General features: G+C 36.6%; 3 protein-coding genes across 3 annotated transcripts in view; 2 read left to right on the forward strand and 1 right to left on the reverse strand.

The window, feature by feature from the left end:
* The window catches only part of LOC144452173 (glutathione peroxidase-like), a 6,965-nt gene extending 2,347 nt beyond the window's left edge, over window positions 1–4,618 (reverse strand). The window contains exon 1 of the mRNA XM_078143215.1: window positions 4,112–4,618. Coding sequence (XP_077999341.1) covers window positions 4,112–4,567 — 456 coding nt within the window. The 5' untranslated portion in view covers window positions 4,568–4,618. The remainder of the gene's footprint in view (window positions 1–4,111) is intronic.
* Window positions 4,619–9,414: 4,796 nt separating this feature from the next.
* On the forward strand, window positions 9,415–12,597 carry LOC144452027 (galactosylceramide sulfotransferase-like). Its single transcript, XM_078143023.1, has 2 exons — window positions 9,415–9,642; window positions 11,538–12,597. The coding sequence occupies exons 1-2, from the start codon at window positions 9,479–9,481 to the stop codon at window positions 12,595–12,597; spliced, it is 1,224 nt and encodes a 407-aa protein (XP_077999149.1). The 5' UTR covers window positions 9,415–9,478.
* A 1,302-nt stretch (window positions 12,598–13,899) lies between these two features.
* On the forward strand, window positions 13,900–23,624 carry LOC144452026 (neuroligin-4, X-linked-like). The gene is made up of 9 exons (XM_078143022.1): window positions 13,900–14,376; window positions 17,893–18,040; window positions 18,441–18,626; window positions 19,302–19,495; window positions 20,966–21,104; window positions 21,467–21,636; window positions 22,069–22,198; window positions 22,994–23,165; window positions 23,389–23,624. Exons 1-9 carry the CDS (start codon window positions 13,900–13,902, stop codon window positions 23,555–23,557), a joined length of 1,785 nt encoding a protein of 594 aa, XP_077999148.1. The 3' UTR covers window positions 23,558–23,624.
* The last annotated feature ends 1,439 nt before the right edge of the window (window positions 23,625–25,063 follow it).

Genomic DNA, 25,063 nt, shown 5'->3' on the forward strand with positions numbered 1-25,063 from the left:
GCTAGCCGATAGTTGGATTCATACGTGTCCTGTTTAGGCGTAAACAATTGTGTGATTCCGAGGTGGGGTAGGTAGATTTTTTATTATTTTTTAAAAAAATTTTTTCATATGCGAGTTTCTAGCTCAGTTATGTTTTCCGCTGTTTTCCATATGGTCTCTGTGTCTCATCAGATGTACAGCAATTCTAGATTGGATGAACAGTTTTATATTGTCTTTTTAAGTTGATGTCAGTTTTCGCATCCACTATTTCTCGCGAGACTTCACATTTTTCGCGATTTTATTTTTTTCTTGCATTTAAATGAAACATTTGTAAACTTCGGTGATGATAATGTATGCAGTAAATTTCATTCTGGGGGTCTGAACTTTAAATTCAATATTCTTTTTAGTAGGGCTTTATGGGAGGTCAACCATGACCTTGGGGAAAGGGTCACAAAGTTGACAAAAACATTCATAAGTTCGTTATGGAATAGACGAAATTCCAGTTTGAGTTATTACCATATTAAGTAAGCATGCGATTTGACAGGGGAGTGCCATTCTTTGTTTCTTGTTGCTTTGTTTGATTGTATTGTCATGGGTATTTGTTCTGTGTCTGTATATTTTATCTTATTTGATAACTTTTTATGTACCGTTGCAAAGGTGTAATAAATAAATAATAAAATTATACCGGAGAAATACCGGTATAATGTATATGTCAAACTCTTCGTTAGAGTCTCAGGAATATGGAAATCCATGATGACAGAGCCAAAAATTATTACAAATTAAGTTAAAGCACAATATGTAACATAGTGTAGGAAGACTCAAACCAACATTTGTTTGGATAAAATCAAAATACTATGTGTTGCGTTTGTGGATCATATTAAAGTTTTAATGCGTTTGGGTTTAACATGTATATCTTTTTGATTGTAATAGGTATGAGCAAGCACACAGGCGCCATTTCCCCCAAAAACATTACGCGTGTTACCATGGAAACGGCCATCTTTTGAGCCAAAATTACATTGTGTCTTCCTGTAGTTCGGCAACGGAAACCTGGAGAGTCACTTAATGTTTTGCAGGACACCTTTATCCTGACAATAATGAAAGGTTTCTATATATCAAACTCTTTGCTAGAATCAAACAAATAAGAAAATATGATGTGATGAGAGACCTGGGGATTGATAAACGTTACCTGCTTTTCGTTACCTCATAACAATGGCACAACAAAAACACTCGAACTACTGTCCTGTAACCATCCATCTATCTACTGTGTGACACATCTATTATTAATAGTGTACACATACGATCGTACATTTACAGTAAATGACTTGAAAGCAGCTCTGTTGAAAAGAGTTAATTACAATTTAAACAGACATACAGTCATTACAATAATGACACACATTATACATCATCATCATCATCATCATCATCATCATCATCATCATCATCAACAACATATGTGGAAAGGTCGGATAGTTCTCAGGTTTAAAATAAATTACACTACAAACATAAAGAGTATCTTTCAACGGTGTGTTATTACTATACATCAGACGAAAATGACTATTAGTGGATATATACAAACAGGTACCCCATCATGTTTCCGTTGTAAACATTTAAATTTTCTTTGCCCTTTCGTCATTTTTGATGACGTAATAAATGACTATTAGTGGATATATACAAACAAGTACCCCATCATGTTTCCGTTGTAAACATTTAAATTTTCTTTGCCCTTTCGTCATTTTTGATGACGTAATATAATAAACTGAAGAACAGTTTTAGTAGCATATATTGTTAGCAGTAGCAACACATTCTTCTTTCCCAGGTCTTTCACAGATTCCGTCATTTCCTACTAACAATTCGTGTTTTTTTTGTGTTTGTTTCTACCTCTCTCCCTGTATGTATGTATGTATGTATGTATGTATGTATGTATGTATGTATGTATGTATGTATGTATGTATGTATGTATGTATGTACATGTATGTACGTACGTACGTACGTATGTAGGTAGGTAGATAGGTATGTGTATATGTATGTATGGGTCGGGTCGGGTAATCGGCGGAACCAAACAATTTGTCTTTGGCCTAATAGCGAAGTAGGAAAGCCGAACATTTAACATTGAAAGCTTAATTCTGTACTCAGTGTAAAAAGAACGCGTGATATAAAACTCTAGTGTGTAGACTAAGGTACTGCTGAAATCTTTGTGTTCAATATATGTGGTTGTGAGTGTTTAAATACTGTCAGGTCTAGGGACTGTCACCACATTTGTATGTGGGGGTATGTATGTATGTATGTATGTATGTATGTATGTATGTATGTATGTATGTATGTTTGTGTTTATTGTAATATAAAAAACAGTATATACAAATAAGCTAGTATTTCCATACACCACTATATTTTGTGGGTTTCTAAAAACAGACCGCGTCAATTGAATTTTTCAAAAGGTATTGTACGTTTTCATTTTTTGCTGTTATAAATACATGCCTAGCAAATGTAATGTTTCAATTTCTACATCTACCAATTTCAGTTTATACATAGATAGATCTATATCTGTAACTGTGTTACAATCAAACAAAAGTGGAACGTTGTTTACAATTAAATTTAAGTGATATGTCCATGAGTATCATTGTTTGTTTATGTGTTTTGGTCGTTGTATATCTCTTACACTTTACATGTGTAACAGTCATCACGTTTCTTAGCAACAACATTTAAGCACTATTGTGTTTTAGTTTTTCTGTTAACGTTCTTTGAGTGTTGATTAATGTGTTGTTGTATCGTGTCAGAACATGATATTTTGGCATATTAAGCATTTACGAGTATGTATGTATGTATGTATGTATGTATGTATGTATGTATGTATGTATGTATGTATGTATGTATGTATGTACGTACGTACGTACGTACGTATGTATGTATGTATGTATGTATGTATGTATGTATGTATGTATGTATGTATGTATGTATGTATGTATGTATGTCTGTATGTATGTATGCGTGTGTGTGTGTATGTATGTATGTATGTATGTATGTATGTATGTATGTATGTATGTATGTATGTATGTGTGTGTGCGTGTATGTATGTATGTATGTATGTATGTATGTATGTATGTATGTATGTATGTATGTATGTATGTATGTACTCATATTCATATTCATATTCATTTTACTGACGAATTCTTTCCTAAAAAAGAACATTGCCAAAACAAAGAAACATACGTACAGTTAAATAAATACATAATTAAACTTCACATTACAAACAACCAACAGAAAGTCATATTACTTACAACTGAAAGCAATAAAATAAAATACAAGAAGAGTTTTAAAAAAAGTTAAATTTGTCAATATATATCACATTTGATGTAATTGAGGGAGTGTAATGTTTTACCAGCTGTAGAGCAGCAGCACTGTTATTCATAATAAAATTGAATTTTCTGCTTTCGGCCATACTTTCAAAGTTTGGGTTTAGTATAGTTAGTGTTTTGTATAAATAAATTATTGTTTCTGTATTGTTGGTAGTAAGGGCAAATCCTAACATAATGCATTTCATCTTCTATTACATGCATTTGCCATTTTCTACATATTCTATCTTCAAGTTTCATTTTTAAATGTAAAGGTATGATAAGGTCAGCGGTTATGACATACATATACTATTGAGTCTATCCCATGGGACGACTAATATATACTGACAGCATAAATATTTAATGAGGACAGATCATGGGATAAAAACAAAACGTCAGACGCTATAAAGCCATGAAGTCATGTACAATATTTCCAATGCAAAATAAATCACAATGTATTAAGATAAATGGATCACCTTCGTTTCCCTTTAAACATTGTGTTCTGTTTTGGATTTGGCCACATCTAAATAATTGCCTTTAAATCTGTATACGTGGACATGTATTCGCTTGTTGTTTTGGAAATAACCGTTGGGGCCGCCAATCAGTGTCATCGACTTGAATATACGTGTACATGTAGACTTCGTTATTGCGTGAAATATCGGATCGTGACATTGAATCAACAGGTTTTTCATAGCTTTCAATATCTATTTCACCGAGAATGCTACGATATATTAAATCCAAAAACGATATTGAAATACTACAGTAGTCAGTACATTCATTAAATACAACAAATATCGTGTTACCTTTAGATGTGTGTACAATGGGTGTTCGTTCTCTCCGTTCACGTCAAGTTTGGCAAATATAGGAAAATTCGGCTCAAATCCGCCACCAGGTCGAACAAATTTAATACCAGCTAGGATTTCATCGTTTCTTCCCGGTTCTTCAAGGCTGAACTGATTGTTAGGTAGTCCGATGACTATAAAACCAAGATCGCTGTATTTATCCATGAGTGCATTCAGACCAAGGTATTGATGTGTGTAATCTCAGTATGTAGCCACGTTCACTACTAACAAGATGTTACCAGCTGTTACAGCATCGAGACTCGCATTAGCCTTCTCGTCGAGAGTAAGTAATCTTATGCCCCTTTCGTATATCGGCGTCGCGTCTTCGGCACACCTACCCTGCAGCGCCTCGCCGATAGCAGACCCTACAACACCGAAAATAACGGCGGAGAAGACAAGTGTCTGCACGTCAACCATCTTGGCGAACTGAAGCCAATTGATGCAGAGAAAGGTCACGCTCTCATAAATGACTGCACTTACAATGCTCAATACATTAGCCTATTTTAATAACAAAATGAACATCTGCATAACATTAACTATTCTTTCGCAAAGGAAGTCGTGAAAATTCAACTTCAATTATTATTCCAATTTAATAAAGTTAAAGTATAATCGATGAGAAATGCAATTTTAATTATGATGTATAGTAAAAGCATTGTTTCACTCAAATGCAATTACTGTTTTTTACATTTTGTACGGGAACACAATGTTATGTTTTTGTCTGTTTCTCTGTCTGCCTGTCTGTCTGTCTGTCCGTCTGTCTATAAGCACGATATCCCCAAAACTACTGCATCAATTCTAATGAAACTTGCTACACATCTTTCTTATGGTAATTGCAGAAACTGATTAGATTTTGGCCCACATCCTGTGAAAATTAATGAATCATTTGCATAATTCATGATTTCTATAATTAGGCTATACTCTGCATACTTCAAATTACATATAATTTGGTGCAAGTATCAACTATAACAAAGAGTTCATGTCCTATACAGCTTGTTGACTTAGCTTTGAGTTGTAATGAGACATTTGCATAATTAATTGCTTTTACCTCTTAGAATGCAAGCTTCAATTAAGCTTTTTATAATTAGTGCATGCTTTAATAATGACAATGTGCACGTGTTTGTTACTAGTGTAGTTTGTTGTGATGTAGTTAGTCCCCACCGGACGAAGTCCGAGACAGGGACTTATGGATTGGGTTCCGTCCGTCCGTCCGTCCGTCCGTCTGTGCGTCTGTCCGTCCGTCCAGAGGCGTTTCTTGGAGATGCCTGGACTGATTTTTTTCAAACTTGGTACAGGGGCAACATACTATGACATACATATGCACGTCAATTTGTTTCATGATACTATCCAATATGGCCGCCTAGCAGCCATTTTGTTTGCGAATTTTCCATAACTCAGACATGCTTGAACAGATCTCATTCAAAGTTGGTATTAGGACAGTGTCCTATGACATACATGTGCATATCCATTTTCGTCGTGATACGATCCAATATGGCTGCCTGGCAGCCATTTTGTTTGCGAATTTTCCATGTCCAAAGCCATAACTCAGACATGGATGAACAGATCTCATTCAAAGTTGGTATTAGGACAGTGTTCTATGATATACATGTGCATATCCATTTTCGTCATGATACAATCCGATATGGCTGCCTGGCAGCGATTTTGTTGGTGCAGTTTTCATGTCCAAAGCCATAACTCAGACATGCTTGAACAGGTCCCCCCCCCCCATACCCGACCCATCCTTTATTGTTGAATGGTTTATTTCATCACTTCATCTTGAAGAGTAGGCATGTCCCATGTCCAACGAGGAGACACAACATGAGTAGGCATGTTCCATGTCCAATGAGCAGACACAACATATCTAAGTCTGTTTGATTTAGGTTCACAAGTGTTGTTGCATGATCAGAGTAGTGATATCGAGAAAATGACAACATAAACTGCCAGTTCTTTAAAACCCAATCATAGCGGTGACTATGTCATTCTCAATGACTTGTTTTAACTGTAATTAGTCATTTGGATAGTTAATGATTTTTTTTATAATTAGGTAAGTTTCATTTGAACCATCAACTTTACAACCATCTATGAATCGTGATGGAGACGTTACCAACTTCAGAGAATTTGGGACAATTGTCTGAAGTCATGTATGCATTGTAACTTCAGAAAACACTGTCACCCACTACCAAGACCTTTGTATATCCCCTTTCAGACTCAGGAAAGGGTCCCAGTACATCAATAGCTATCCGCTCCAATGGTGCTCCAACAACATAAGTTTTCATTGGCCCACGTTTCTGACCAGCTACTGATTTACTTTTTGCACATTGATCACAACTACGAACATGTGTCCGCACATCAACTGACATAGCAAACCAGTAGTATTTAAGTCTCACCCTAGTGAGTGTACGTCCCATGCCCGAATGACCCCCAAACTTACTATCGTGTAGTGTATGCAGTATTAACCCAACATAAGCCATAGGCAAGACAATCTGCCAACGAACAGACTTTCCATCTGCTGTCTCCCACAATCTATATAGGATACCATCATGAACCCTCATCTGTTCATATTGAGACCAGTATGTCTTTAAGAATGGAGACTTGTGGGAAATGTCATCCCATAGAGGTCTAGGCTGTACATCCAATTTAAACTTCAAAATTGGGCCAATATCTGGATCACTTAATTGATGTTCACGAAGTTCATCCAAGGACCATAATGGAACATGATCAAACACTTCGAATTCGTCACTATTGAGGTCAATTTTACCAGACTATCAGCAGTCTTACTTGACTTGGTAACAACCTTCTTTACCTTCTGTCTACCTGTGGAGAGAGGGGCTTTACCCTCAGACTTCAAGTCATTTTTTACTACTGACCTCCCAAACTCATTTTTGCTATCCAGGTAGAATTTCTTGGTTACGTGGTCTCTGAAAATAGGACCTCTACAGATCCTAAAAAGATAGAAATTATTAAAAATTGGCCTACTCCGTGTAATGTTACGGAGGTGCGCAGTTTCTTTGCATTAGTGTCTTACTACAGACGGTTTATAAAGGACTTTGCCAACATAGCTAAACCATTTAATGATCTAACTAAAAAGAATGCGACTTTTACATGGACACCCGAGTGCCAGAATGCATTTGATGGGTTAAAAGAATTATTAACATCATCTCTGGTATTGTTCTACCCATTAGAACAGGATGAATTCATCCTAGATACTGATGCTAGCCATTTTGGTATAGGAACCGTATTGAGTCAAGTTCAGGAAGGGGTTGAACGACCTATCAGTTTTGCTAGTCGTGTGTTGGCCACTGCTGAGCGAAATCCGTGTCACTCGCAAGGAATTACTCGCAGTTGTCAACTTGATGGTGCAACTATGGCGGACTTCTCTCTACTGTCCCTATCTAGTGTGACTTGATGGAACCCCTGATTAAGATCAAGACAGGAAAATAACTTAGAACCACCAAGACTTTCCAGATTATCCTATTCTAGGAATCGGTTGTGCATTAGTTATAGTCACTGCATTCAACTGTCTATAATCGCAGACCAAACGTTGAGAACTATCCTTTTTACCGACCAGCAAACATGGGCTAGACCAAGGAGAATCAGACTCTTGACACATTCCTTTCTCTATAAATGACTGTATTTGCCTATCAATCTCTGCTTTCTTCCAAAAAGGAGTTCTAAATGGTGTTTGTTTAATAGGCTTAGCATCACCAGTATCTATACTATGCTTCACCACGTCTGTCTCTCCCATGTCCATGGCATGTTTACTAAACACATCTGCATTACGAACCAATAAATCATACACAGATTGTTTCTGTTCATCAGATGACAAATGTTTAATGCTACGATCATACAAGTCTTGAGCATGACTTGGCATCTGGGAGTTTTGTTCTACCGTACATGATCTAACACTAGAAGGTGCTGTATCTTGCTTTACTACTGTTTTGGTCTCTGAAAATTTGTCCATGTCAACGTTACTAGAACTATCTATTCTCAACAGACCGACACATTTGAATTTACCTATCCACACACCCTGGTTATTTACATTTATTACCCTAACAGGATATAACCTTTCACCTGGGCGCACTAATGCATATCACTCATTAACCCTTCACTACCTAAGTTGACTGGGTCAACCATTGCAGTAACCTCTGAAAACTCAGTAGGGAAGTGTTCACCATCACTGTGAAAGACTGCCAGTCCCCGATAGAATTTATACCCCAATTGTCCCACGCGAGGTGTTTTAAACAATCTAGCTGGAATGATTATGAAATATTAGTTTCACAGTCGATTCTCCACGATTAGTCGTACGGCCATGGACCAGTGAAGAAGAAATGTCTTTTTCACTGTCTATTCTCCACAACCAATACTACACTGTCGTGGCACAGCAATGAAGAAATATTTTTTCACTGTCTTTCCCACACGTACTGTCATAGCCCCATGTTTAAATATGTGAGGTAGCCTTTTCACTTTTTTTCTCCACGATCGGTGGTACGGTTTCAACCTGTAAATGTCTAATTATCATTGTTGTTTTTCTTGTAATCACCAACATGATTTTAGTATCGATGAGACGTCCATGGTTTGAGAAAACGCGCACATACAATCACGTTTCATTTGGCCCAGTGCTTTGACCCCAGATTGAACGTCAATCTAGCTCTGGTGACACTGCTGACCTGTCGATTGATCTGCCTCCAAAACGACGTAGAATCATATAAGAAATCTGGTTTCGATGGTAACAAAGTAAAACAAAAACAAAGTACTTCATTTAATGCTCGATATGGAATTATGGTCAGTATGTAAATTTCATGTGAATATCATACAAGTCGTTGTTTTGAAATAACGATTGAAATAATGCTATTAACATGAACGTAAATATGGCAACATTTAGTGATCACTTGCCCTAATTTAATTTTTAAAAATTCATTTTTATATGAATCACCTTTATTTAATTCGAACGGTTTAAGACAAATTCATATTCATATTCATTTTCATATTCATATTCATAGAAAGCCACCATAATGCATGAATAAATATATTAAATTGCATTACCTATGCAATTTTCAATACTAATGGCTGTGTGTAAAGATGGCATTTCAATTCAAAGTTGACGATGAAACACAACATGTACATAATGTTTGCAGCTTTGACATATTACCAATGACAGGATCGCCCATTGCTTACTTTTTGATACCCTTATCAAAAAGTGGTACGTTCCATAATTGTGTCACCATAGGAGTTTGTACCGTGCGTGTCGCACACCACAAAGACGGGGACAAAGACGGGAGTAAACTCTGTGTTGCAACTAGTGACGTCAAATAGTTTATAATTCGGAGGAACATGTCTCTATTTCCGGTGACACTAAATCATCTAAACACTGTAAAGGTGTTGTATTTGTCTTTGACAGTCATTGCTGTCACCATCACCATATATTGGATGGTCCGCGATACAGGTGACCCTCTGTCCAGTGTAGGGTTGAAATATAGAATGACTATGGCGTACAGGTACGTTAACGATGGTATATGTACACTCCTTTCCGACTCTTCCCCATTGTTTCAACTGTGCTCTCAATTTGATTTAGCAGACACCTTTTTTCAGTTAGGGAGCCTTCAGTATTTACAAGAGGGGAGGGCCGGAAGAATCGGGGGTGGGTCACATTTTACAAACCTGTTCTTGGGAGAGGGTCATATTTTGCATAACAATATTTGGGGAGGGTCACATTTTACAATCCGTGCAAAGGTGTTTAACTACATGAAATAGGAAAGAATAATGTACCTATATCTACGGCATAATTGTACTTGAATATCCGTGTAGTGTGCGCCCACACAGGGGTAACATTTCGTTAATAGTAGAAGTAGCATTACCACATCAACTTGTGGGCTAGTCTTTAGTTAGACTGTAAGATACGTCGTGACGTTTCGCCCTCACCGGCCGGGTTGGTGTACCTTACAGACTCGTCTTTAGTCTTTTTCCACGGTGTTTGGGAATTTGCTATCATATGCGATGTCCTGCTCTTTATTGGTACAATATAAATTAACACACTTTTGTCAAAAAGTTTAATAACAACAGGAATTGCCTCGTCAGAGGAAACACTACAAATATTTGAATTTAGAGTACTGATATCTTGCAAAAGGTGACTAACAGATATAGATCATAGGCAGATTTTAAACACTGCATTTACACCCGGGATTTACAGCCAGCTTGTTTCACACCTCTGACAATTTGCATTAGTAGTAATGATGTACCAAGATATTGGAATGTTCAAAATATTCTCTTCCACACCTCTTGAATGTAACTGTATAACTATTAGTAACATACAATGACCTTGCAATTAGAATTAAGAGTTTTTTATATTGTCTAGCAGTTAGATCTTTTTATGTACACTGCACAGTGGCCCTTCCTTTGTATAATTATTAATAGTATTTGAATGTGGTACTATCAAAATTGTTAATGGGTGAGTCTTAGACAAGTTCTGCTGACCCCTGACCCCTGACCTGTATTGTAGTAATAGGAGCTATATACTGACCTTTGAGATTATTAGCTTGGATTCAGCTCTGATTTGTTTATACATTCATGACGTTGGCATTTCTTTACATTACGTGTACTGACATCAGTCGAATCATAGACCCTCCACCCAGTGGAGGGTCTATGGTCGAATCAGTAGATATTTACACTCACTGCCTTATGTGTTAATTGTGCAAATAACCAGTGGCTGTGCTCTAGGAGTAGCAATCTGCTAATTAATGGAAAATGAGAGGAAACGATATTTAAACTTTATTTGAAATATACATAAAATAATATCAGACATCCGGAAAATCGTGAGAACAAAATTATTTGTTTGTCCTTTCCTTGTGATATGTAATGGGACCATCCTTCCATTTACATTTTCAACTACTGCTTCTTATCCACTCACGGCGTCACGCAACGTGTTGGTATGTACAGCAAATAGCAAATTGCTGATGTAGCTAGTATAGAACAAATATGGTCACCATATGATATTCCATCCCACAAAACAAAATTCACTTATTTCACCTGTAAAAAAAGTGTGATTTGGTTAAAGGCCGCGATTGACCTTTGACCTTATTGTGAGGTCACAATATAGCTCTTCTTGCTGTGTGCTACTTTGACAGTTTCATCTCACTCCTACTATTTCGGGTGCCACTTTTTTTTATAAATGAACAATTTGGAAACAAAGTGGAAACAAATAAGATAAATGTAATGTTGATATGATGGGTAGAATTAAAATTATCCTGGTCCTAAATGTCATATAAAAGTAATAGAGAAATGATAGGATTTCGATAAATAAGTGCAGATTACACATATGTTTGTCTATTAGACTTTACATTTTTCACTGGTACAAACCTATAGTAATCAATATCTTTCTTTCTTTTTTTTTTAGGAATTCTAGTAAGTTACCTCTGGACGTATCAGCTGCTACGATGGAATCGTGCCAACCAAAACAGAGAGTAGTTTTTTTAAAAGTTCACAAAACCGGTAGTACAACGATGGCATCTATTATAGAAAGGTTTGCATATACAAGAAATTTATCAGCTGCCGTTCCACGTTCAAGTCACATTTTGTCTCTCCATAATTTGTTTCAACGTAAAATGTTGGACAAGTCTCCGCCACCATTGAATGGACAGAAGTATTATGACGTCATAACTAATCACGTGCGATATAATCGTCCAGAAATGGAGGCGGTCTTTCCAAATGCCACTTACGTCACCACCATACGCCATCTTGTTCAACAGCTTGAATCAGCTTTTGGATATTTTGAATGGAGCAGATTTACAAAAGATAAGTCCTTCTCAACGTTTATGCAGAATCCCCAACAGTATGTTAGCAAAAGAATTGCCTTTTGGCAGCAAATTCATAATGGTCAGCTCTATGATCTTGGAATGAGTCCAAATGATGTTACAAATGATTCCAAAGTCAGAGCCAAGATCAATGCATTGATTAATGAGATGGATTTTGTAGTTATCACTGAGTATTTCGACGAATCGTTACTTGTGCTGAAGAAAATTATGTGCTGGACACTCTACGACATTCTATATATACCTAATGGTATACGAAACGACAAAAAGCGTTCAAAGATCACTGAGGACGTTCGGAAAAAGATTCTTGAGTGGAACAAATCTGACCTCTCCCTTTATGAACATTTCAACAGAACTCTTTGGCAGAAAATTTCTCAATATGGACCAACTTTCGAGCAAGATTTACACATTTTCAGACATAAACGGGAACTTGTTATGGATAATTGCTTAAGCAAGAGCTCCAGGAATAATAAAGACAGACGAGAAACTAGATATGTACTAAAGCCAAACTCTTCAGAAATGTGTACAAATCTTTGGCGCGGAGACGTTACTTTTACTAAACTATTACGTGGTAAGCAAACTAAGGGAAGAATCGTCCATTTACCAACAAATATCACAAGACAACATAAGCTGAAACGACAATAACATTGTCATCGCTGTCTGTCTGTCTGCCTGTCCGTGCCTCTGTCTGTGAACGTGATATCTCAAAAACTACAGCAGTTGTAATGAAATTTGCTACACACCTTGCTTACGCTAATCATAAGGTTTCGGTAAATAATCTATTAATATTGATGAGTCTTCCCTAAATAAACTTGAAAACAGTTCATTACTTTGATTTAATATCCAGTTTGTATACTTGGGATTGAAGCTGTCATATTTCTCATATCAATGTTATACTTATTGTTTTGTATATCTTTGTGTTGATTTGAAACATGTTTTTGTCAAAGCGATATATTTGACACCTCATCGGAATCAGTTTCTCAGTATCTTTTAATATTTGTGTTTTAGTTAGGATAACCGCTATTCAGATTTGTTCAGATATCTGTCAATTTCAAATTGTTTAAGAAAATTTCGTAATATATGATCTTAAAAGACTTAAAGATAATATTTTGGACTTCACTCAAACCGAAAATTGTGCTGATGTTAAGTATGTATGTACCTAGGCCAGGGTTAAAGTGGCACAAGTTTTTTACTCAAGTGAAAATACTTCAATAAAACCACGTTCCAATATAGTATTATTGGCAATGCATGTCTTCTATAACATTGCGATTATTGTTGGAACAGTTCATTGCATAGTAGGGATTACCTGAACATTTTTAATACGTATCATATATTACGTCATCGGATCGTTAATGAGTTTTATTTAAATACCAGGTTTGAGTTCAGTTAATTGTAAGTGGTGGTGGAGTAGGCTTCAGTAGGTCCAATAATGCGAGTGGCATTAAATGTCTTGTTTATGCAGTAAAATATACGCCTAAACACGAATAAACTTAGCTTGTACACCTGTTCTGAGCCTTTGATTAATGCTGACCTTTGACATAAATGACGTCATTGTCGAAAAATGAGATGACGTTCGATACATAATTCTCGTGCAAGATTGGGTTGTTATCTTAACGACCACAATTTCTCGACATGCTGTCGAACTTATCATATCTTCCATTATGATGTAATGGGTGTTAGTGTTGGTGTTATTATTCCTCCGTACTCAGCAAATCTTCGAATTCTACTAACAAGTAATTTATACCATTGATTCGAAATAGCAAACGATTTCGGATAGAATATCGTAAGAACACGGTATGTTACAGGGGGCGTTTGTCCGGGGGCATTTGTCCGGGGGCGTTTGTCCGAGGGACATTTGTCCTAGAACCTTGTTACAGGGTTGTCATAGAAACACTGACCTATCCTTTAACATGATTGGTATGTTCCTGTATCTAAAAATGATAATGCATGTCACTAGTGATAAGAAACATGAATTATATATTTCTATACAATGACCTTTCTTGTAAACGTCATAGCAACATCATTCCAGACATATACGTGAAGATGGAACTTCACAAAGCAATACTCCTGTCATTGGCAATATTCCCATTATTCAATACCATAGCGGCGTATGTCGATAGTTATGTCAATTTTACATATGTAGAAACTGACACCTTGTATGGTCAGATTCGCGGAATGAGAAACCTGCGGACCAATGGTGAATATTTAGACGTGTACTTAGGAGTCCCATTCGCTGCACCACCTATCGGTGATACTCGATTCGCCGCGCCGAAACATCCCGATCCATGGGGTGGAGTTCTCGACACATACGTACGTAAACCAGCTTGTACACAGACTAATGAGTGTTGCTTTGGTCCACCTTGCTTTGATCCCCCTGATGGCATTGATGAAGACTGTTTATATCTGAATATCTACGCTCCATACGTAAGTACAATTCATGTATTTGCTATATAACAATATGTATTATGGTTTTAAACCTAACAATGGCTGCAACTGAGACATATTTTTGTACTAACAACCAAAGATGTCTTCAGTATAAATTGGTCCATCGCTTATAAAAAGACATCGTATCTGTTGATTAGTGGTCAATTTTATCTGTAGGTAGTGTAGTGTCAAGTTTAAATCTTACTGGATCTGTCGTCATGGTAATACTGCACAAGTTATAGTTGAAGTGTCCTTTTTTGATCAGACATCCAGAATATTCACTTAAAATATTATTAAAATACCAATGATTAGACATCGTGTATGTTAATCAGTGGTTTGTCTTATCCATAAGTAGTACAGTGAAATGTTCAAATCTTGATCGCCGTTGAGGGCACTTATTTTCGGGTGCGGACCCAAAACTCAAGTTGATTGCCATATCATGTGTACAGTTACACAAAATACGTTTACCAAACGGTGATGCAATACTGTTCAGCAACTGGACTGGGTTTTTAAGAATATTTTGTTAAATGAAAAGAAAGAATGAAAAAGGCCAAGTCTACATTATGAAATCTAATAATTAGATAAAGACGACCTATAATCAATATTTGCTAAATTTACAAAAGATAAGATGTTGCACTATCTAATCAATATTGTGACCATGCCGACATATACACAACGATTCCCACGTTAAAACATGCAATAGTTTGATCGCTAGGGAACATTGAGTAATTATAGTGAGGGGTCATAGTTTACAATCAGTTCTCGGGGGAGGGCTATACCTTAAAAATGGAATAAAGGATGGTCTTATTTTACTTTGACTCCTTTTTGTACCATAATATCAGAAAATGTCACTAAATCGCTGTTATAACCATCCACTAAATCAGTTGATAGTTATGGTGTGAGGAGAGTGTCTCATAGGAGAGATAATTGTTATAGTATGGTTCTGCCTCTGTCTCTATTCAATGGATTTCACAGAACACTTTTAAGAAAAAATCAGTTATTTTATCAGAGGCGAAACTGGTGTAAAGACGAACTCTAATTAAGGGAGAACAGATAATGGCGATAATGAGGATGATGACGAGACGATATGTTTGTAGTGTGTATGTCTTTGGCAGTACCTTCAAACAAATTCACTGTGGTGGTAGTAATGGGAAACAATAAAACTACCAATATGGTGGCAGCTGTGGGATATAGTTATTCAAATTTATTGTAACACTCGACAGCATTTTAACACATGTTTATTTTAGAAAAGAAATTGAGGGAAGGTGACTTTTAATAAAATGGAATCGGGGAAGGGTCACATGTTACGCAACAGTCCAAGCTTGATTCACCCCCCCCCCCCACCCCACCCCACCCCACCCACATCCTGTAATTACGGAAGTCTTCCTAATTGGTCCAGAAACTATACAAATTAGAATGATGTAATTCGTGGAATTAAATTAAACAGATAGACATTGGAGGGTGGGTAGGGTAGGGATGCCCAGGACAATTTACAAAAAACAAATGTTTTGAATTAAAAATTATGAGGACAATATTTGATTTTTTACATTTACGTTATATTTTACAAATTACAAATAAAATAACTGACTTGACAATTTGCAATTATAACATGGAAGTTGGAAATTCTAATGTCTGGTATTTACTAATATAAACTCTACTAAGTTTCTTTTACTCATAACGAAACACAAAGATGGTGGAATAAGAAAATAATTTAACCGTCTGTAAATCAGAGTTGGTGACCTACAGAATCCTGTGAGAAATCGTCGTCTCCATGCATTATTGATTACAATATTCAGATTACCATCTGTAGCATAGGTTTTCGGACTCATATAGACGATTCTAAAAGTATAGCAGGTGTTATAGTATGTCGGACGACCACAGTTTAGTGTTGCTCGGTTTCAGTCCTTCAAATGTCGTTCAAGTACTATACAATTTCATGACGTCCACTGAATTGCAATTCTACTGGCTTTATTTCAACTTTTTTATAATTTACGAAAAATAAAATGGTGCGATTATGAAGGACGAAAATACCTCTTACCCACTCTCACTGAGTATCTTACGTGAAAGTTCTTTAACCGTTAACGGAATTCGTAAACTGCATGTAAGAATCTATGAAAGCCGAGACTCAAATCAAGTTGTTTACCTTGTCCTGTCACAATGCCTGTATGTATGTACTTTATTACATGATCGATCATCTAGCATTTTGAGTACCTCCGCTCTATTAAGTCATTTCAAACGTAAGCCGTTCATGCTTAGCCTATTTCATTGTTACATACACGAATTCGAATGGTACACACTCCTTCTGAAAGGCAAATATCATCACAGCCGCTAGCCGTAACCCCATAGACTCAGACTAAAAGGGGTCAAAAGACAATGGAAAATCAATCAAAGGGGTGAAATACTGTAAAGCTAACAACCTGGGTTTTCGTACAGAAACCTTCAAAACCGTGATATGATTTGGAATGGCAGTTAGGTTTTAAAACTTACATTTAGCTACATCCTTGGTATGGTATTTTACTAAAACTGAAATGTTGTGATTTGTGAATAAAAAGAGCTGATTGTGTGGCATAAAATATTCATTTCTACTTCACAATTGTAAAATGTACATACAATAAGCAATGCAGCATAAATGTAATTTAGGAGGAGTTAGTTTGTTAGTTTGTTTTGTAACGTGATGATATATGACATCATCCAAACCATCCAAACATTATGGTACTTGTCCAGGAGTATAAGTATCAACCGTCGCCCTGATAATGTTGTACCATCTATGGTAAGAAGGCCAAACAGAATGCGGACGTATATTTGAATAGTACAAGCCAGATTAGTCTCGCGCGCTGCCAGACTCGTGATTACCGTCCCTTAGCTTTGTAAGGTGCACCTCAGTAGTGCGCCCTGTGCGGCGAAGCCGCGAGAAGTGAGGGACTTTTGACAAGTCCCTCGCTTCTCGCGGGTAAGCCGCTTGGCATACATACAAATATTAGGGACAATAGTCACGAGTCTGGCAGCGAGACTAAAGCCGGATTAGCAGTAGATTGAACATTTCAAGACCAGGGTGTGCTGACAGGAGGAACAAGTTTGTTTCCTTCAAAGTGTGAGGTGCCATTTATAGGACTATAGCACCTTCTGATCCAATCTGATTAAAATCTGATGTGATGTTGTGAAAGTCTATTTTAGGTTTTTATTTTCATAGCAAACGTAATAAATGTTATATTATATTCTTCAAGTTTTGGTTATAGCTTACAAAAGTAAAAATACTGCAAAACAATAATTGTTATCCAAGGCTTTTGAATTGTTGCATTTTTATCAGCAAAGTATCAAAAAAGTGTAAAATATTTTTTAGTAATAATGAAATACTAAGGTCAGGTGTTATTACAAATCTAAAGTTTGATGAAATTGATTTCAGATGTAAAAAGTTATCTGTTTGTAGTTTGAAATACATGTCGAATTGAGAAAGTCCATACTATCCTACAAATCAACGTAATAATAATATTATGTTGTTATTATGTTGTACGATAGGATGAAGCCCGTGTCGAGCTTTTGCCCGTAATGGTTTGGATTCATGGAGGTTGCTTTGATAGTTTTTCAGGGGAAGGCGTTGAGGGCAGCATCATTACTCAAAATGGTATTATCCTGGTCGCACTCAATTATCGCCTTGGTGCGATGGGTGAGTAACAGTGACAATTAATTTAAAGTGGTACTTTGAAATATTATGAAATTGTACGATTCTAAAATATATGGATTTCCTTATACATGTCTCTCTTTCTCTCTTTACCTCTCTCTCTCTCTACCTCTCCCTCGTTCTCTCTCTCTCGCTCTCTCATTTTCTCTCTCGCTCTCTCTCTCTCTCTCCCTTCCTCTCTCACTCATTCTCATTCTCTCTCATCTCTTTCTCTCAAATTCTCTCCCTCTCGTTCTCTCTTTTTCTCTCATTCTCTCTCTCATTCTCCCATTCTCTCTATCATTCTCTCTCTCATTCTCTCTTTCTCTCTCTCATTCTCTCTGTCTAATTCTCTCTATCTCTACATTATATCTAAAACGTATTTATCTGTTCTATTTTCACAAAGGATTCCTGAGTACCGGAGATTCAGTGGCTGCAGGGAATTGGGGTCTTCTGGACAATATAATGGCCCTTGAATGGGTTAAGGGCAACATCGCTAATTTTGGAGGAGATCCTAACAAAATAACAATAGCAGGACAAAGTTCAGGAGGGGTTCAGGCTTCTCTACTTTTGTTTTCACCTTTGTCAACAGGTTTGTGTTTTAAGTTCTGAAATCATAATTTTTTCAAGAACATATTTTGTACATTAATTACACCGTTGTATTCATCACTCATTACTGACAAACACCCATACCAACAATATACATCATCTGTTGCTATGGGTGGCATAGTAGTTGCTGAGTGACTTTATGTCAATTTTAATGTAGGACTGTCCTCTTGCCTAACCATCGTATAATTATCTTTGCAATATACAACATCATTTCACTGTTGCCATGGGCATGATCTTGTTACCCAGTAGGTGTGTTCATTTATTGAATGATTATTCATTATCCTATCCATCCCCCATTTCTATATTTGCTATAAACGCCATCGTTTTACTGTTGCTATGGGCGTGGTCTTGTTAGTAGGCGTATTTGCCTACTTTGTTTGAATGTTTATTCACTTGCCTACCCAATAATGTTGTTGTAGTAGGAAAAGATACCGGCAGCTAAGGTTATAGTCATGGTTGTCAGGGCCAACTGTGTCAATTTGTCACAGAATATCACTTCTAGACACATCCCCGTCAATATACTTGTGTTATCTCTTGTTGACAGTTAATGTTAAAATGAGATTTTGTCTTGATTTTCTACTTTACTTTACACTGTAATAGAATCTGAAATATATATCACAATTGTTTTACGTAACTTTCTGTCCCATATATATTATAGGTCTCATTGACAGCGCAATTATACAAAGTGGTACGGCGACTTCCGATTGGGGAATATACCGACCTCCTTACGATCCACGTACCGCGACTAATGAACTTGCTGTCGCCATGAACTGTCCGACCGAGGACTCACAAGAGTTGGTTGATTGTTTGCGAACTAAAGACTGGGTTGATATAGTTTGCACTCCAGTAGCGGTATGTGAAACAATGTTAGATGTGTACATCAACAACACTTATTATACTTTTTATTTTGTTTCTTTCTCACTCTTTCAGGAGTTCTAATTGTAAAAGCGACTAAATGTCTATGATTGAATGTGACAGGGAGCATATAAACCCGCCATCTTGAATGGTGCATTATGGTAGTTAGTTGCATCATTCTGTTAATGAGCTTTGACGAGTTAATTACCTTTTGTAAACAACCTGCAGTAACATTGTAGCAATAAAGAATCAAGCCAAGGTTACCCAGATCTAGAGATATACTAATATCACACCATCCATGTCACATACAGAATCCTACGGTCCTTTGAATCTAAGCAAACTCGTTTTGGATTACACATTGGTTGTGCGTACAAATTGTTCGAGGACATATTTATCATGGGTGTGTTTAATATAATAATATCCATGGAGATACAAGCTATATACCTCAATCTAGGTTGAAGTTTATCTATATCTGTATGTGTATGTGTATGTGTATGTGTATGTGTATGTGTATGTGTATGTGTATGTGTATGTGTGTGTGTATGTGTATGTGTATGTGTATGTGTATGTGTATGTGTATCTGTATATATATGTATGAATGAATGTGTATGTGTTTGTGAATGTGTATATGAATATATATATATATATATATATATATATATATATATATATATATATGCATATGTGTATGTGTATGTGTATATGAATGTGTATGTGTATATGTATGTGTTTGTGTTTGTGTATGTGAATGTGTATGTGTATATGAATGTGTATGTGTATATGAATGTGAATGTGAATGTGTTTGTGTATATAAATGTGTATGTGTATGTGTATATGAATGTGTATGTGTATGTGTATGTGTATATGAATGTGTATGTGAATGTATATGTGTATATGAATGCGTATGTGAATGTATATGTGTATATGAATGTGCAAGTTTATGTGAATGTGTATGTGAATGTGTATGTGTATGTGTATGTGTATGTGTATGTGTATGTGTATGTGTATGTATATGCAAACTTAAATTTTATCCCGATAATATCTTCAATCAATAGCACTTGGAAGCTTGGTCGCTTGGATTTGCTAAAAATGAAATGGTTTGGGGTAGCTTTTCTTTTCAGCATGAGAGCACCCAAACACTACAGGGGGTGATACATTTGTTACATTGTTCAAGATTAACACTTACACTGCAGTGGGTATGATCACTTTAATATACGTATAAAAAATGAACACATTATTCCTTGTAAAAGCGTACGTAGGCGTACATTGAGTGATTCAGCACAGATTGCCGATTCATGACTTTGTTCATGAGTAGTACTGGCAAGTGCCAGCGCAGCGAAAGGCACAAAATATTTTAAAATGTGTTATTACAATGTGTAACGACGTATTGTTCTTCATAACCAGAATTATTTCCTTACTTATAATTAGTCTTATAGTTGTTTACTTTGTCACTATTATTATCACTAGGCCAATCATGAATGGTGTTCATGGACCCCTAATGTTGATGGTATTTTCATAACTGATGATCCAACTGTACTGCTGGAAAAGGGAGAGTTTTTGAAAGTGCCTGTGCTCGAAGGATTCGTAAGGGACGAGTTGGGATACCGTATGTTACTAGTATTTGATTCATAACTGAAGAATCTCTCTCTCTCTCTTTCTCTCTCTCTCTCTCTCTCTCTCTCTCTCTCTCTCTCTCTCTCTCTCTCTCTCTCTCTCTCTCTCTCTCTCTCTCTCTCTCTCTCTCTCTCTCTCTCTCTCTCTCTCTCTCTCTCTCTCTCTCTCTCTCTCTCTCTCTCTCTGCATTTATTGACATATCTATAAATACTTGCCTTTCAATAATTAAGATTCATATAATTCCCAGACTCTCCCTCCCTCCTGAAGTCAGAAGTAGCTCATTTCCTGCTCTTTGCGTTTTTTCCTCTTTCGCTCGATCGAGACAGTCAATGCGTTGATATATTTTGTTTGCAGCCCCAGCAACCATGTCGAAAGCTGACTTCGATGCCAACGTCCGCAATAAGGTAGACAACCAATGGGATTACACAGGCAATGCAGACGAATGTTTCGACGCCTTCGTGTATGAATATACCGAACCAACAGATCCCTTGAACGAGAACGAAATACGAGACCAATGGGTCCATGTAGGTGTCATTCAACATCAATTATTTATTATATGACGGTGATAAACAGCTGCAGTGCACAACACAATTAGAAGTCACTAATCTAGGTATTTCACGGTGTTTTGCCATAATATTTTTACCGTTTGTGCTTAGATCTGGAAGCAGTTTTCAAAATGAATGCACAGGATTGATTTACTAGTGATTTGAAACTCCGAATAATTTGCAGTTAAATATATTTGTGTATCTACTCTGTCTTTAAGGTAGTTTCATATGTTGATCTTTCTTAAGTAATGTCTAAATAATCTAGGTGAAGGTATGGTGAGGGGTGTAGGCAAACACTTGGGGCAATAAAATACATATATAATGCACATTAAGACACATATATCCAACGCACACTGCCCGACGCCCCCCCCCCCCGAAAAGGCCGGCCCTTAATTTGTTTTTCTTTCATAGCTGTATACGGATCACCACTATATTTCTCCAGCTGATGAACATTTGAAAGGACACCAACTCATCGAACCAAATACATACAAATATAACTTCGAATTTCGTTCTATTCACAGAAGTACACCGATTTGGATGGGTATGTATGTATGTATGTATGTATGTATGTATGTATGTATGTATGTATGTATGTATGTATCTATGTATCTATGTATGTATGTATGTATGTATGTATCTATGTATGTATGTATGTATGTATGTATGTATGTATCTATGTATCTATGTATCTATGTATGTATGTATGTATGTATGTATGTATGTATGTATGTATGTATGTATGTATGTATGTATGTATGTGTGTATGTGTGTATGTATGTAAGAGTAACATAACATGGATTGTGAACAGATTCCATTACAACCCAAAACGTATAAACTCGATTTGTTCCCTTTTAATTCAATCCTTTTGAAAGTTTTTTATTGACCTTTGACATTCATAATGGTGACTAATATCCATAAATATGGGCCCCAAATTGTAACTGTCATTGAGGAAATAGACCTTTCCACGATGCAGAACGAAAATGGTGAATTTGTTGCATTCTGGGAAACATCTCTCTCGCGAAGGGGGGGGGGGGGGGTTGACGTATCAGACGTGGCGAATTCTGTATCAGCTGACGATGTTCCTGGAGATAAGCTTGACTCCTTCAAAGCTAAGCTCGTGTACAATGACCCCTCCAAAGCTAAGCTTGTGTGTACAATGACCCCTCCAAAACTAAGCCTGTGTACAATGAACCCTACGAAGCTGTTGTAGTCTAACTAAACCAAAGCGTTGGTTGTCATGTAGAAGAGGTGTATCGGTAATTTTATTTGTAAACCATCAGTTGCATTGTAATGGTCAGTTGACAACAGTTATACATTACTTTATATTCCTTTCCAGGTGTGACTCACAGCTCTGAGCTGCCATTTGAGTTCGGTTTTCCGTTTACAGAAGAACCTCCACGTTCATGTCCATGGATATGTTATGAAGATGAACAACTCGAGTTTAGTGACGCCGATCGAGATATGAGTGACTTCATGATGATTTTATTCACAAATTTTATGAAATATGGGTAAGGACAGTCTATTTTTTCTAAAACTTTTTATCGATACGATATGTTCGTTTTCTTTCAGCACCCGGATGTATGCACAAAATCTCGTTTACAGCTTACAGTATATTCCTATATCTGACAAAATCCAGCAAAAACTACTTAAAATGAACATAAAGTATTACCACAAGTTAACCAATCCTCGAAAACTGGAATTTATTAACAAACTAGCATTATCAATTCACAGAGATCCAACACCAACACCTGTTAATGGTATCACGTGGCCACCGTTTGATGACGTCAGCAACTCTTATTTGTCGTTTTCCGACACTTCCGTTGTTGTCAACCATTACAGAGAACGACAAATGCTGTACTGGCAGGATTACTTTTTGAAAGTCGCATATCGAAATAACTAATAAGATGTTATTTTTCCTGTATTGAAATTAAATTGATCAAAGTCATCTTAATAAGTGTTATATCAGCGAAGACGTATTTTAGGTATGTTTTCAGGATTGAAGAACTACTATGTGCTCAAATGACCAAATATTAAAAGGTGATTTCAAAGCTGATTGTAATTGAGGGTTGTCTCAAAACACGTGTCTGTATGTATGTATCGATGTATCTATGTATATATGTATATATGTTTGTGTCTGTTTATCTATCCATCTGCCTGCCTGTCTGCTTATCTGTCAGTCAGTCAGTCATTCATTCAATCAGTCAGTCAGTCAGTCAGTCAGTCTGTCTGTCTGTCTGTCTGTCTGTCTGTCTGTCTGTCTGTCTGTCTGTCTGTCTGTCTGTCTGTCTGTCTGTCTGTCTGTCTATTTATCTAAGTGACTTCATAGAAAAGAAATCACCAAACATGAATTCCCGACCTGAAATTTCACATATCATTGTTTTATGTGTCGCTTCGTCGTCATCCGAAGACTAGGTGTCATATTTTCTGGATACGTCAGTTCCAACGTGTAAAGTCATCACGCTCTAATTTTAACATAATTACTCGGTGGGGTTAGCAAACCGTTTGCTATGGTCAATCTGCACAAAAGCTAAAGGTACCTTATCTCACAATCCTAATTTACTGTCAACAATTTGGTGTACAAGTTTCTTTTGTAAATTATTTTCCAGAGAATTGCACCTTTTTAGTATTATCTTCCATATGCACGTATCTTGTTCTCAACTTGATAAATATATGGAGTATATAACATTCATCAAAATCCCTATCAAAATTGGTGAGAGTACAAACAGGTGTGTAGACTAATTGGGTTATCAAGTATCACCACAAATGTTATCAACATAGATTCCAGCTGTTGACTTTCATTATTTTATCTCAATCTACGCATAAATAATACTTGGGCGCCAAGACCTATATGTGACAATTCGAACCTTGTGTGCTAGATAAAAGGTTATTGCCAAATAATTGAATCTTTCCTTGGCTATAGTATAGTATCCATGGCGTGATCGAACTTGCGAAATTTTCCCACAGGAGCTCAGACCACTATAGAATTTTGTATAGTGGTGTGGGACAAGGGTAAGAAGTAGTCGAACTGCCAGGTGAGGCTAGTTCGTACAATATGCAGATTTATGCAGTCGATTGTACATTCCTAGATTGTATGCAAACGAGTGTTTACCCCAAGTTTGCTTAGCCATTAGAGTAAAAATAAAAGGGAAAACTGTCTTTCAACTATTCTCAAACTTTATTGCAAAACCTCTCGATATGTAAGCTCATATACTAAATCATTACAAATGTTTTAGAAATGTTTTGTATGGAAAACGAAATTTGATATATTGCAGTAGCTTGGTGTCCATGTCCTTACATGTATAGCACACAAGTAAAGCTGATAGACTTGGGCGATGTACGATATGTATAGGCTCTTGTTTATTGTATAGTTTATAAAACGCTTTCACACACACACACACATACACAC

Source organism: Glandiceps talaboti, chromosome 22, assembly GCF_964340395.1.
Source record: "Glandiceps talaboti chromosome 22, keGlaTala1.1, whole genome shotgun sequence".
NCBI lineage: Eukaryota > Metazoa > Hemichordata > Enteropneusta > Spengelidae > Glandiceps > Glandiceps talaboti.

Coding starts and splice junctions, on each gene's coding strand:
- LOC144452027 (XM_078143023.1), top strand. CDS start 9,479: ATGTCTCTATTTCCGGTGACACTAAATCATCTAAACACTGTAAAGGTG. Junction 9,643..11,537: donor AGAATGACTATGGCGTACAG/GTACGTTAACGA, acceptor TTTTTTTTTTAG/GAATTCTAGTAAGTTACCTC.
- LOC144452026 (XM_078143022.1), top strand. CDS start 13,900: ATGTCACTAGTGATAAGAAACATGAATTATATATTTCTATACAATGAC. Junction 18,627..19,301: donor GTTTTCACCTTTGTCAACAG/GTTTGTGTTTTA, acceptor TATATATTATAG/GTCTCATTGACAGCGCAATT. Junction 19,496..20,965: donor TAGTTTGCACTCCAGTAGCG/GTATGTGAAACA, acceptor TATTATCACTAG/GCCAATCATGAATGGTGTTC.